General features: G+C 41.7%; 1 protein-coding gene across 5 annotated transcripts in view; it reads right to left on the reverse strand.

Moving 5' to 3' along the window:
• Positions 1-13,259, reverse strand: part of CIT (citron rho-interacting serine/threonine kinase) — a 195,000-nt gene that overhangs the window by 79,804 nt on the left and 101,937 nt on the right. For all 5 annotated transcript variants that reach the window (XM_008004911.3, XM_008004908.3, XM_008004906.3 and 2 more), the window contains 6 exons: positions 12,138-12,308; positions 11,833-11,883; positions 11,267-11,320; positions 8,205-8,345; positions 6,214-6,339; positions 2,462-2,557 (listed from right to left, as the gene is read on the reverse strand). In XM_008004911.3, coding sequence (XP_008003102.2) covers positions 2,462-2,557; positions 6,214-6,339; positions 8,205-8,345; positions 11,267-11,320; positions 11,833-11,883; positions 12,138-12,308 — 639 coding nt within the window. The remainder of the gene's footprint in view (positions 1-2,461; positions 2,558-6,213; positions 6,340-8,204; positions 8,346-11,266; positions 11,321-11,832; positions 11,884-12,137; positions 12,309-13,259) is intronic.

The raw sequence follows: 13,259 nt of genomic DNA on the forward strand, positions 1-13,259 counted from the left end.
ATGGTGAAACCCCGTCTCTACTAAAAATAGAAAAAATTAGCCGGGCGCAGTGGTGGGCGCCTGTAGTCCCAGCTACTCGGGAGGCTGAGGCAGGAGAATGGCGTGAACCCGGGAGGCGGAGCTTGCAGTGAGCCGAGATTGCGCCACTGCACTCCAGCCTGGGCGACGAAGTGAGACTCCGTCTCAAAAAAAAAAAAAAAAAAAAAAAAAAAGAGATTCTCCTGTCTCAGCCTCCCAAGTAGCTGGGACTACAGGTGCACGCCACCACGCCTAGATAATTATTTTTGTATTTTTAGTAGAGGCAGGGTTTCACCATGTTAGCCAGGCTAGTCTTGAACTCCTGACTTCAGGTGATCCACCCGCCTCTGCCACCCAATAGAAGCGGGATTTCACCATGTTGGCCAGGCTGGTCTTGAACTCCTGACCTCAGGTGATCCACCCGCCTCTGCCACCCAAGTGCTGGGATTACAGACGCGAGTCACCGCACCCAACCCCAATCAAATTCTTAAAAGGAAAAGAGAGAAGGGGAAGAGACAATATTTGAGATATAATGACCACTAACTTTCTAGAGTAAATAAAAAGATATGAATCTATTCAAAAGCCTAGGAGGCCCCATCTCTACAAAAAAACATTTTTTAAATAGCCAGATATGGTGTCATGTTGCCTATAGTCCCAGCTACTTGGGTGGCTGAGGTGGGAAGATCACCTGAGTCTACTGCGCTGAGCAAGACTGTGTCTCTAAAAAAATAATAATAATAATAATATATATATTTTAAAGTCCAGTAAATCTCAAGCAGAGTAAGATAAGTAAAAAGAAATTGACTTTTTTTTTTTTTTTTTTGTTCTTTGAGACAGGGTCTCACTCTGTCCCCCAGGCTGAAGTGAAGTGGTGCAATCTCAGCTCACTGCAACCTCCGCCTCCCAAGTTCAAGCAATTCTCCCATCCCAGCCTCCCAAGTAGCTGGAACTACAGGTGCGTGCCACCACACCCAGCTAGTTTTTGTATTTTTTGTAGAGACAGGAGTCTCACCAAGTTGCCCAGGCTAGTCTTAAATTCCTAGACTCAAGTGATTCACCCGTCTCGGCCTCCCAAAGTCCCAAAGTGCTAGGATTATAGGCATGAGCCACCACACCTAGCCAAGAAATCCACATTTGGACACAATACAGTAAGCCTCAGAAAAATTAAAGGCAAAGTAAAATTTTAAAGAAAAAGCCAAAGAAAAATCAAACTACCATATAATCCAGCAATCCCACTGCTGGAAAGGAAAGAAAAGGAAATCAGTATATCAAAGAGATATCTGCACTCCCATGTTTGCTGCAGTACTATTTAAAATAGCTAAGATTTGGAAACGAGCCCCCCAAGTGTCCATCAGCGGATGAATGGATAAAGAAAATGTGGTATATGGACACAGGGCAGGGAACAACACAAACCCTGTCGGCAGGGCTGGGGTGGGGGGAGCATCAGAAAGATAGAAAGAATAGCTAATGCATGCTGGGCTTAAGACCTAGGTGATGGGTTGATCTGTGCAGCCAATCACCATGGCACATGTTGTTTACCTGTGTAACAAACCTGCACATCCTGAACATGTACCCCAGAACTTAAAAGTTGAAGGGAAAAAAAAAAGAAAGAAAATGTGGTACAGATACAGCAATGGAGTACTATTCAACCATAAAAAGGAATGAGATCCAGTCATTTGCAACAACATGGATGGAACTGGAGATTATTATATTAACTGAAATAAGCCAGGCACAGAAAGACAAACATCCCATATTCTCACTTATTTATGGGACCTAAAAATCAACTTAATTAAACTCACGGACATAGAGTATAGAAGGATGGTTAACAGAGGTTGGGAAGCGTAGAAGGGGTTGTAGGAAAGGTGGAGATGGTCAATGGCCACAAAAAAATAGAATGAACAAGACCTAGTATTTGAGAGTACAATAGGGTGACTATAGTCAATAGTAACTTAGTTGTGTATTTTAAAATAACTTAAAGAATGTAATTGGATTATTGGTAACTCAAAGGATAAATGCTTGAGGGGAGTGGCTACCCCATTCTCTATGATGTGCTTATTTCACATTGCAGGCCTGTATCAAAACATCTCATGTACCCCATAAATATATACACCTACTATGTACCCACAAAAATTAAAAATTATAAAAAGAAAAGGATTATAGAAATGATCATGGATTAAACGACAATTAGTTTAAAAATCATTTTAAAGATGAAATTGAGATAAATGATGACATTTAAAAAAAAAAAATAGGTTTTTTTTGGAACTTCAGATTTCCAATCCTTCACGTAAGTAACACTCTGAAATCTCCCACCATGGAATAAGGACAGTATTCACCCCAAACAGAACTTTGGTCTAGCAAGAAGTGGCCACAAGGGCCCAGGAAGAGCTGGGAGCTACATGCTACTATAAGAGGACGGCCAGGGAAGATCAGAAAATGTCTTTACTTTAATCTTTTCCTCGTAGTGCTGCTCTTTCTGTTTCAGGTGCACTTCTAGGTGCTGGGCTGAGACTTGGGCCTCCCGATGTTTCTCTTCGAGTTCCTAGACACAAAAGAAAAAACAGTCAGGTGTGCAGAGGGCAGGACACCGCCAATGCACATTAGACATTCACAGGAAATATGACTTTGGTACAGGTACCACAGGTAACAGGCATCTGGTCCTCCATTACTAGCCTAAGGCTCTTGGGAAGGAAACCACCACTGTGCCTTGGCCCTGGGTTTTCCAAGTCCAAGTGTTCGCACACACATACACGCATAGCTGGTGGGCTGTAAGGCCTGAGACCACAAATACATCAGTGTGACAGGTCAAACAAAGGCAGCTCTTCATCTTTGCATAGAGAAATAAGAGTAACAAGTAATATTGAAAAGTTTAGTACAGGACAAAGCCCTGACCACTATCTTGAACCTCAGGCCATTTTCACTGTGATGACAGGCTTAAATGAGAAAAGTCATTTTAATATATGATTATGATTTTAAAAAATACTTTGTATTTTCCTCATTAACAGAATTATTGCTCAAGAACCCTAGCTAAAAAGGAAAACTAATGTTACAATCCAAGCACTTCAAGTTTTGAATGATTATTTTAACTGACACCAAGTGGTGTATGTGACTATCTGTAGATGTGCATGTGACGTGATGTTCATATGATACAATGCAAATGGGGACAAAGATAAACATACAATACACTGATAATGACATAAAAATGTACACAGACATATTAAAGATTAGAAGAGAATCTGGAGTAATATAAATAGCCTACATTTAATGTTCTCTTAATTCTTTTATTATTAAGTGTCCAGCTTTTTTTTTTTTTTTTTTTTTTTTTAAACGGAGTTTTGCTCTTGTTGCCCAGGCTGGAGTGCACTGACACGATCTTGGCTCACTGCAACCTTCGCCTCCCGGGTTCAAGCAATTCTCATACGTCTCAGTCTCCCGAGTAGCTGGGATTACAGGCATGCACCACCATGCCCGGCTAATTTTTGTATTTTTAGTAGAGACAGGGTTTCACCATGTTGGTCAGGCTGGTTTCAAACTCCTGACCTCAGGTGATCCACCCGCCTTGGCCTCCCAAAGTGCTGGGATTACAGGCATGAGCCACCATGCCTGGCCAAGTTTCTAGCTTTTAAACAAAATTGTAATTCACTTGAAAATTATAGCAGTTCATTTGCCAATATTTTATAAACTGACCTTATAAAAGGCAGCATTCAATTCACTAAAATATTCTGTAAATGTACAGATAGCTGCATCTATATTAATTCTTATGAATCTGGACCCATCAGTTAATTACTAATACCGAGTCATTACTCCAAGTTTTCAACTCTTTATACTACTATGAAATTTTTATTTGAAGTGGAAGCAATTATGAGGGTTTTGAAGAATGAGGAAATTATATAGGATATGTTCATAAAATGGGGGTGAAAAGTTACTTAGAGATTCACATGCACTTAAAATGTTAGTGATTAAGCTTTTGAAATTCTAAAGTCTACAAGCATTGGATTTGCTCTGAGGGCAATTAAAGTTCAGTCTTAAGACCAGGTGCACAAGATCTCCTGCAATTCAACAGATGTGATCTTGAAGAGTTGAAAATAAACAGGATTAATAAAAACATATTTTAAAAGGTTCTGTATGTACTTGGCTAAAGGATCTCTTGCAATAACTTCTTTTATTAAGGCCAAAGACTCTACTGTAATGAGTGTACCATTATCTGTTTTGAAAGTTCTTATCAGAATAGCAAATATTTTAAAGGCAATGACATTTGGGGATCTATGCTCAGTCATCATCATTACATAAAGGTACTAAGGACCACTCTTTGCCCACGTCCTAGATACTTTGCAGCCTAAGCACAGGGTTCTTGAGCAAAAGGCACCTTCTAATAAATGAAGTCACAACCACAAAGGTACTCCGGCAGGTGGCAAGATACACTCGGACAAAGAAATCTGCTTATTTTTCCTTTATGTTAGAAATCATTTGATAATCATCTTTTTAATTTTTTTTCCAGTTTCAGTCTTCATAAGATAGCACAGGAATGGAAATCAGAATCTAAAATTAGATGGAAAAAAAAAAACTCAGGTATCTGACACTGACAACTTTAAGACCAAATTTCTGGTCTATTTGTGAACGGGAGTTTATAACACATAATCCAAGAATGCAGAACTCTCTACTCCTCCATTTTAATTGTAAGTGAACCTTAGGAAGAGCAGATCTTCTATAAATCTGACTTCTTGGTGGTTTGGCATTTTTTGTTGTTGTTGTCATTTTTTAAACAGATATTTTCTAGATGTATTGGATCAACTCTTCAGTCCTGTTATGCAAATACTGTTGTTTGCTGCTAAATTTCCAGCTCCTAGAACAGTGCCTGGCACATAGTAGAAGCTCATTAAATATTTGTTGAATGAATGAATGAACACATCACCATTAAACAGAGAAACACTTTGCAACCACAAGAGAGTTAACCACTTTGTTTATACCAAGCAAGGGATAGCAGCGGTGGGATCTCAGCGGGATCTGATTTTATATTCATGATAAAATTCAAACACTTGACAATAGCCAATAGAAACTTTGATGACGGAACAAGAGAACAGAAAGGGCAGACTAACAGTCACATCTGTCTTTGTGTGCAGACATATATACAAAGACTGGGTGTCATAGCAAAACAATTTAACCCATTTTTCTTTTACCTGTTGATTCGAGAACATCCATATATTTATAAGTATACACAAACAGAAATGTAAAGTTGTAAACAGTTTGATTTGGTATTAAGTATAGACCTATAAGTTGGCCACTCTGGAATTCCAACAGTTGCTGGTGACTCATTTCCCAGAAGTGATGTGAAGAGAGAGAGATGAAGTACCCTGCTCACCACCTTGCCTCCTTAGGTTGGAGAGGAATGACCAATGACTTCAGAGTCTCTCCCCAGGTGGGATAGGAATGGACTCCAAGTCATCCTTGAGTCTCAAACATGATGTCAAATTTCTGGCTGTGGGACTGAGGTCCAAGGAGAGCCCTTCAAAGGAGGTGCTGTCTTCCACCCTGGCAGGGGCAAAACGTCAACACATCTGCAAGTACCACCCGAGTCTTCCTTGATCAAGTTAATTTGGTCATCAGAGCCTGAGACAGAATCAGGATGACTACAGACCCTAAAAAAAGACCTGCTACATCTAAGGAAATTGAAAAAATAATAATAATAATAACCAACTGTAGCAGAGAAAGTGAGTGGGTGAACATGGATCTATGACAAATACTACTCCTAGCAAAACAATTCTGTATGACTAATTGCTTTCTTCTCTAAAAGCAAGAATCTGAATTTCGGTCTTAAAGTTCTAAACCCCTACAGCTTTTTAAATTGTCATTGCAAAGTTGACGGCTATTCAAAGCTCTGCTGATAGAAATATGTCAACACTCCTATAAAAATGTACTGAAAATGATAGATGCACGTTCTACTTTAGAAAAAAAAAAAAGCCAGGCTGTAGCAAAAAGAGCAAAAAAATGATATTTACGGATCTGTTACCAGTGCTGAAATGTCCGTTATTTGGTTATTCATACTACTCTACGATGTGGTATATGCTGAAACCACCTCACTTAATTCATCTACTTGGAGATACCTCCCTTATTGTGGCGGTTAATTCTTCTTCTAACCCCCTTCCCTTTGCAACCTCTAACCTGTTATCTTTTAACTTTGCAACTTTCATTCCTGCTCACCAGAATTTTATCAGCCATCTGCTGGATCTGTTGGGATTTTGTCTGGATGTCATCCTTCAGTCTGTTTTCTCTACGCTCCATGGTCTCTAGTCTCTTTACCTTGTTCTCCAGAGAATGGCGACGTTCCTGTAGATCATGAATCAATCAGAGAGTTTTAATGGAGTAACCGCTATGGGCATAACACCTGCACTGAGGGAAAGAGCCCTCAAGAAGCATACACTCGAGTCAGGAAGAAAAGCCTCAGGCACCCGAAGCAACAGTAGAGAAAATAAGACTCTATAATCCAGGTACTCAGTTGTGTAGGTTACAAGAGTGCATTCATTCATTCAAATATTTACCAAGCACCTACTATCTGCAAAGTGCCACGCTAGGCATCACGGAAAATACAGAGGAAGATGGCATCATTCCTGCCCTTGGAGGAGATAAGATAAACATAAATAATCATAATATAGGTTAAGATGAGGAAGAACCATAAAGCAAAGAGGTACAAAGTGCCGCAGGAGGTTGCAGGCAGGACAGAGGACTTTTAATTGGACAGTTGAGCAGAGACATCAGAGAGGTGTGAGCTCTGGAGTGGGGTGGTATATGGTGTTTTGCAGTAGGAAGGACAGGAGAGGAGGGGGAAATGTTTCAGACAAAAGGAGACACACTAGCAGAAACACAGCAGTGGTCAAGAGCCAGTTTGGGCCCCAAGCGAAGCCTGGAATGGCTACAGCACAGCACGTGTTCAGGGGAAGGGCAGGTGAAAAGCAGAAAGGTCAAAGGTTGAGGGTTTCAGGTACCAGGCTCAGGGGTACATCTGGGCATTACGGAACCCTGAAAGGTTTGGGATGGGGCAGGGAATTCTGAGAAATCTGGTTCTTGAGGTCCATGAATCTTTCACTGTGGGAACTAGCTGGAAGGAAGGAGAAGCTGGAGGCAGATGGCCGAGAAATTATTAGATTTGCTCAGCTAAGAGGGGAGGGCTTAGACTACAAGGAGGGCTACAGAAATGGGAAGCAGGAGATGAACAGGAGATGTATGGTTGCATTTATAGGACGGAGGGACTCACTGAATAGCAGGGTCCAGAGAAAATGAAAGGACACCAAGGTTTGAAGCCTGGAATGACCAGATGAATGATGGTGGCTCTGCTTGGCATGAGGAAAGTGAGAAGGGAAACCAAGCTTGCTGGGGAAGAGACTGAGTTCATTCTAAATCTGATGCACCATTCAGACACTCAGTTGGAATTTAGAGGAGCTGGGGGATATGCAGACAAATGTGGGTGAGGATGGCCCGAAAGAGACATGTACCAGGAGGTTCACACCAAGAATGTAACAGGGAAAAGCAAAAGACCCAGCAATAGGAGGAGGGTGAAATCAACTATGGCATGCCCCTTCTGTGGGACAAACACCAAGGGGCAGAGGAGGCAGATATAAGTAAAGGCGAAGAATCGCTTTTTATCCTGTATTCTACTGTACTAAGTTTTTTACAATGAAAAGGCACTCATGTGGTTCTGGTAAAATTATACAAATGATTTCAACAACAACAACAACAACAACAACAAAGAATTTAAAGTAGAGAAGAGGCCCAAAAATATAGATCTGAGAGTCATTGACACGCAGGTAATAGGTGAAGTCTTGAAAATTAATATGCTATTAATATCACAGAGGGGAGAGACGAGGAAAAAACAGAGGGAAGAGAAAGAAAAACCCAGTGATGGAGCTTCGGTTAACCTATAAAAATAAAAATTGTCCCAGATTAGTGAGTAGGTCAGAGGAAAATAAACAGAAAGAAAAAGCTTCTATGAAGACATCTTTCTACTTGAAGCTGCTCTGACAAATCTTTCTTTCCCCTGGGGGGAAATGATTCCCAGCCTCTCAGGTTTCAAAGGGATCTTCAGAAGGGAAAGCAGCTTGGTCAAACATAAGCAAGGGACGGTCTGGCAGTTTCTTTCCTTGGGCACAGCCAAAGGCCGAGGCCGCTGGGGCCTGGGCTGGAGGTTCCCTGCTCACCTCGGCTTCCACCAGCTTCTTTCTGATGCCTTCAGAAGAATCCTCTCGGTTCTGCAGCTTCTCCAGCTCCCTCTCGGCTCGCTCCTTTGCCTGGCGGATATTCTGCAGCAGCTCAGTGGCCTCGGTGCTGGCTTTTACAGCCTAGGAAGAGAGGAGGAAAAGGAGATAAGTGGCCAAATTTATTCATGTAAAAAGATGGTGACAGTACATTCTGCACATGTATCCCAGAACTTAAAGTATCATCTAAAAAAAAAAAAAAGATAGTCACAGTGTCCTAAATAAAAAAAGCAGGTAATACTGAGTTTACCATTTGTCAAAACAAATACACAATCATTTAATTCTGTATTTCATTATTCTAAGGTGCACATTTTTTAACATCACTGAATTTGAAATGTATCCTACAATTAAAATTGATGCATTTTTCTTTCTTGGGGTATGTAAGATAATGGTGTATCTGACAATCATTAGCATCTTCGATTCGATGCAAGATAGTGAATGGAAAAAGAAAGATCTAAATGGACTGATCTACCCAGATATCAATGTATTTGCCTTGAAGCATTAATTTTCTCCTTATTTTAATTATCTCATTTGTTAATTTTTCTATGGGAAATATTGAGATATACTGGGTTAAAACAAATATATCATTCAAATGACTTCGCCTGTTTTTGCTGTTTTTATTGTTTGTTTGTTTTGGTTTTTTTTTTTTTTTTTTGAGACAGAGTTTTGCTCTTGTTGCCCAGGCTGGAGTGCAATGGCGCAATCTCAGCTAGCCGCAACCTCCGCCTCCTGAGGTTCAAGTGATTCTCCTGCCTCAGCCTCCCAAGTAGATAGGATTACAGGCATGCGCCACCACGTCCAGCTAATTTTGTATTTTTAGTAGAGACAGGGTTTCACCATGTTGGTCAGGCTGGTCTCGAACTCCTGACCTCAGGTGATCTGCCCACCTCAGCCTCCCAAAGTGCTGGGATTATAGGCGTGAGCCACCAGGCCTGGCCTGTTTTTGCTGTTTTTAAATGTGGCTACTGGAAAATTTTAAATTACACCTGTGAGTAATATTTGTGGCTCCCTCACACTTTGATTGGAGAGCACAGTTCTAGATGGAGACGTGCATCCTCTCACAAGCTTCTGGCTAAAGAGGGCCATGAGGGCTTTTATTAGAGAGTTCAAGAATAAGGAAGCAGGGGGCAAACAGTGGATAAGCAAAAAGCAGTATTATCTATAAACTAGAATATGATTCCACCTTAAGAAGAAAGGAAATTCTGATACATGCTACCACATGAATGCAACTTTAGGACATTATGCTAAATGAAATAAGCCAATCACAAAAGGACAAACACTGTATGATTCCAGTTATATGAGGTACATAAAGTAGTCAAAATCATAGAAACAGAAAGTAGAAAGGTGGGGGGGATGAGAGGAATTCATATTTGGTGGTTACAGAGTTTCAGTGTAACAAGACAAAAACGTTCCAGAGATCCACTGCCCATAATGGTAATAAACTTAGCACAACTGAACTGTACACTTAAAAATGGTTAAGATGGTAATTTAACGTTATGTGGGTTTTTTACCACAATTTTAATAAAGGAGGAGGAGGAGGAGCTCTATTAAACCAAGCCAGCAAACACATTCACAAACATTCTCAATGCCAAAGGTATGTTCCACAGCCACATTCATTCTGGCCCTTCCATTAAGCATTTCCAGTGTTCAACTAAAGGAAGGGCTTGAAAATTACTCTTAAATGTTCTCACCACAAAAAACATAAGAAGAATGTGAGGTGATGGATCTGTCAGCTGGCTTGACTTAATCACTTCACAATGTGTGTGTGTGTGTGTGTGTGTGTGTGTGTGTGTGTGTATACATCACGTTGCATACCATAAGTTTATGCCATTATTATTTGCCAACTATACCTTAATGAAGCTAGGGAAAAAATTAATAAAAATTTTAAAAACAAGATAAAATGGTCAGGTACAGTGGTTCATGCCTGTAATCCCAGCATCTTGGGAAGCAATGGCAGGTGGATCACTTGAGTCCAGGTGTTTGAGACCAGCCTAGGCACCATGGCAAAATCCTATCTCTACAGAAAATACAGAAAATCAGCTGGGTATAGTGGTGCACACCTGTGGTCCCAGCTACTCTGGAGGCATAGGTGGGAGGATCACCTGAGCCTGTGAAGTCAAGGCTGCAGTGAGTCATGATCATGCCCTGCACTCCAACCTGGGTGACAGAGTGAGACCCTATCTCAAAAAAGTTAAATAAGTTGGCCAGGCACAGTGGCTCGTGCCTATAATCCCAGCACTTTGGGAGGCCAAGGCACGCAGATCACCTGAGGTCAGGAGTTCGAGACCAGCCTGACCAACATGGTGAAACCCTGTGTCTACTAAAAACACAAAAATTAGCTGGGTGTGGTGGCGCATGCCTATAATCCCAGCTATTCTGGGGGCTGAGGCAGGAGGATCCCTTGAACCTGGGAGGCAGAGGTTGCAGTGAGCCAAGATCGTACCACTGCACTCCAGCCTGGGCAACAGAGCAAGACTCCATCTCAAAAAAAATTTTTTTACTTAAATAATTAAACAATTAAATAAAAGGAGGGCCATTAGCACAAACTTTGCAGGATGCTATAAACCAAACTCACGCCCCTTCCCAATCACGTGACAACCCCAAGGCTCCTCCAGTCTTCTGCAGGGCAGGCCTCCTGCTGGCGGAAAGCAGTCTGGGTGGGGAACTGCTTCTCCTACAAATGTGCATAAATGAGGTGCCAGGCCCCCTGAGGCGAGAGATGCAGGCCTCTTGGGTTCTGTCGTAGTATAATTAGAACTTTTACTTGAGAGTCTCACACAGCTTGGTTTTTAAAAATAAACACTGCTGACATATCTCAGAAGGAAAAACTATATTCAGAACTCTGATATTTTCAGGTAATCGCTCACTCCCCCTTCATTTTCCTCAGTGCTGGGTGACTAATTCTGTTTCTTTCATCTTTCGTGCTCTGGGACAAGGCAAAGAAAGACGTTTGGAAAGGAGGTGGGGTGGGGGGGTAAGTTCCTGAAAAATCACCTCGGGCTTACCTTCTCCAGTTTCTCTTGGAGCTCCTGAATTTTGAGCTGCTGCTCAGCATTGATCTATAATTAAAATTCCAGGAAATAAAGCAAAAGGCAAATCAGCATTAACATCTTGCTACATTCATTGCAGTCCTATTCTCTTGAGGTTTCTATGGGGTCTTTTTCTTTGGGTTTCCAGAACCTACTAAGGAAGAGGAAGAACAGTGGCCTCTCAGGGAAGACTTTGTCCCAGTGCAAAGCTCCATGTTGACGATGTACGTAGGACCAGCAACACACGAATGGCAAAAAGAGAAAGTCGCTCAGTGCTTTAAGACAATAACAATTTTCATGTATGTTTTACTAAGTGTCTGGGTTTGTTGCTGTGGGCAGGCATGACAAAAATGAGCTGCCTTTTACCTCTTTTAGAGCCACAGTTAAATGTTGTCACCCAAAGGTGGACTATCAAAATAAGCCTCGAAGAGAGGTCTCTATTCATTAAGAATACTCTTCATCAATGATGGGCCACTGATAATAACATGAAAAATGTTATCTACCCAAAATATTAATAGCAAAACCAATCATGGAAAGTATACCTTCTCCAGTTTCGTATATTCTCCCACTTCAGGCTTCCCTTGATCCTTAGCCTGTAATTAAAAAGATACAACATATTGGGAAACCTCAACAACCTAAAAGTCGTGTAGACTACTTGGTCTCTGTGACCAAGATGATAATAGTAAATAAGAATGTTATCTTCTGTAAATAAAGACCAAGGGTTTTCCAAGGTATCCTACTATTTCTCAAACTAGGTTGTTTCTCATTAAACTAGGTTCTCCTTTTTCTTGCTAAGATCATGTATGATTTTACCCAAAAAGCACCCTCCTGGAGGGTGGCTGACTACCTTCAACAGTTTATGCTGACATTCTGTCGCTTTCCGCTTGAATTCTTCAGCAGCGAGCCGAGACTCTCTCAGCTCAGATTCGTAGAGATCACTCCGTCTTCTTGCTGAGACAAGGTCCTCTTCCAACTGATTCATCATCAACCTCATTTCTTCCACTTGAGCCTGGTACTCCTAAAGAGCAGGCAATGGAATCAAAGTGAACTTTAGAACTCCGAAAAGAATAGACAGGCAGTGAGGATGAAAGAGTATTAACCACACAGGGAAGATGCACAGTGAAGAGAGATTGGCAAAAAAAGACCTGGCCGGGCAAGGTGGCTCACATCTGTAATCCCAAAACTTTGGGAGGCCAAGGTGGGTGGATCACCTGAGGTCAGGAGTTCAAAACCAGCCTGGTCAACATGGTGAAATCCTGTCTCTACTAAAAATATAAAAATTAGCTGGGTGTGGTGGTGCGGGCCTAAAGTCCCAGCTACTCAGCAGGCTGAGGCAGGAGAATCGCTTGAACCTGGGAGGCAGAGGTTGCAGTGAGCCGAGATCACGCCACTGCACTCTAGCCTGGGTAACAGGGCAAGACTCCATCTCAAAAATTAAAAAAATAAAAGAAAAAGAAAAGACCTACAGACCTAGAGACGAGGGGAGTAGAAAGATGGACCCAGAATGAGGCACCAAGTAGGCAAAGGCGAGAAGTGTGGGGTGAAGACGAGGAAGAAAAAAAATTAAACCTTAAAACTGTTTTGGCTGGGTGTGGTGGCTCATGCCTGTAATCTCAGCACTTAGGGAGGCTGAGGCGGGCAGATCACGGGGTCAGGAATTCGAGACCAGCATGGCCAACATGGTGATATCCGTCTCTACTAAAAATACAAAAATTAGCCAGGCATGGTGGTGGGTGCCTGTAATCCCAGCTACTCAGGAGGCTGAGGAAGATGAATCGCTTGGACCCGGGAGGCAGAGGTTGCAGTGAGCTGAGATCACGCCACTGCACTCCAGTCTGGGTGACAGAGCAAGACTCTGTCTCAAAAGAAAAAACAAAAACAAAAACAAAACAAAACACTGTTTCAATGTAGAGCATATGTCATTAGTAAAACCACTGGGAACACACATGCAAATCACACCACACAATAT

Source organism: Chlorocebus sabaeus, chromosome 11, assembly GCF_047675955.1.
Source record: "Chlorocebus sabaeus isolate Y175 chromosome 11, mChlSab1.0.hap1, whole genome shotgun sequence".
NCBI lineage: Eukaryota > Metazoa > Chordata > Mammalia > Primates > Cercopithecidae > Chlorocebus > Chlorocebus sabaeus.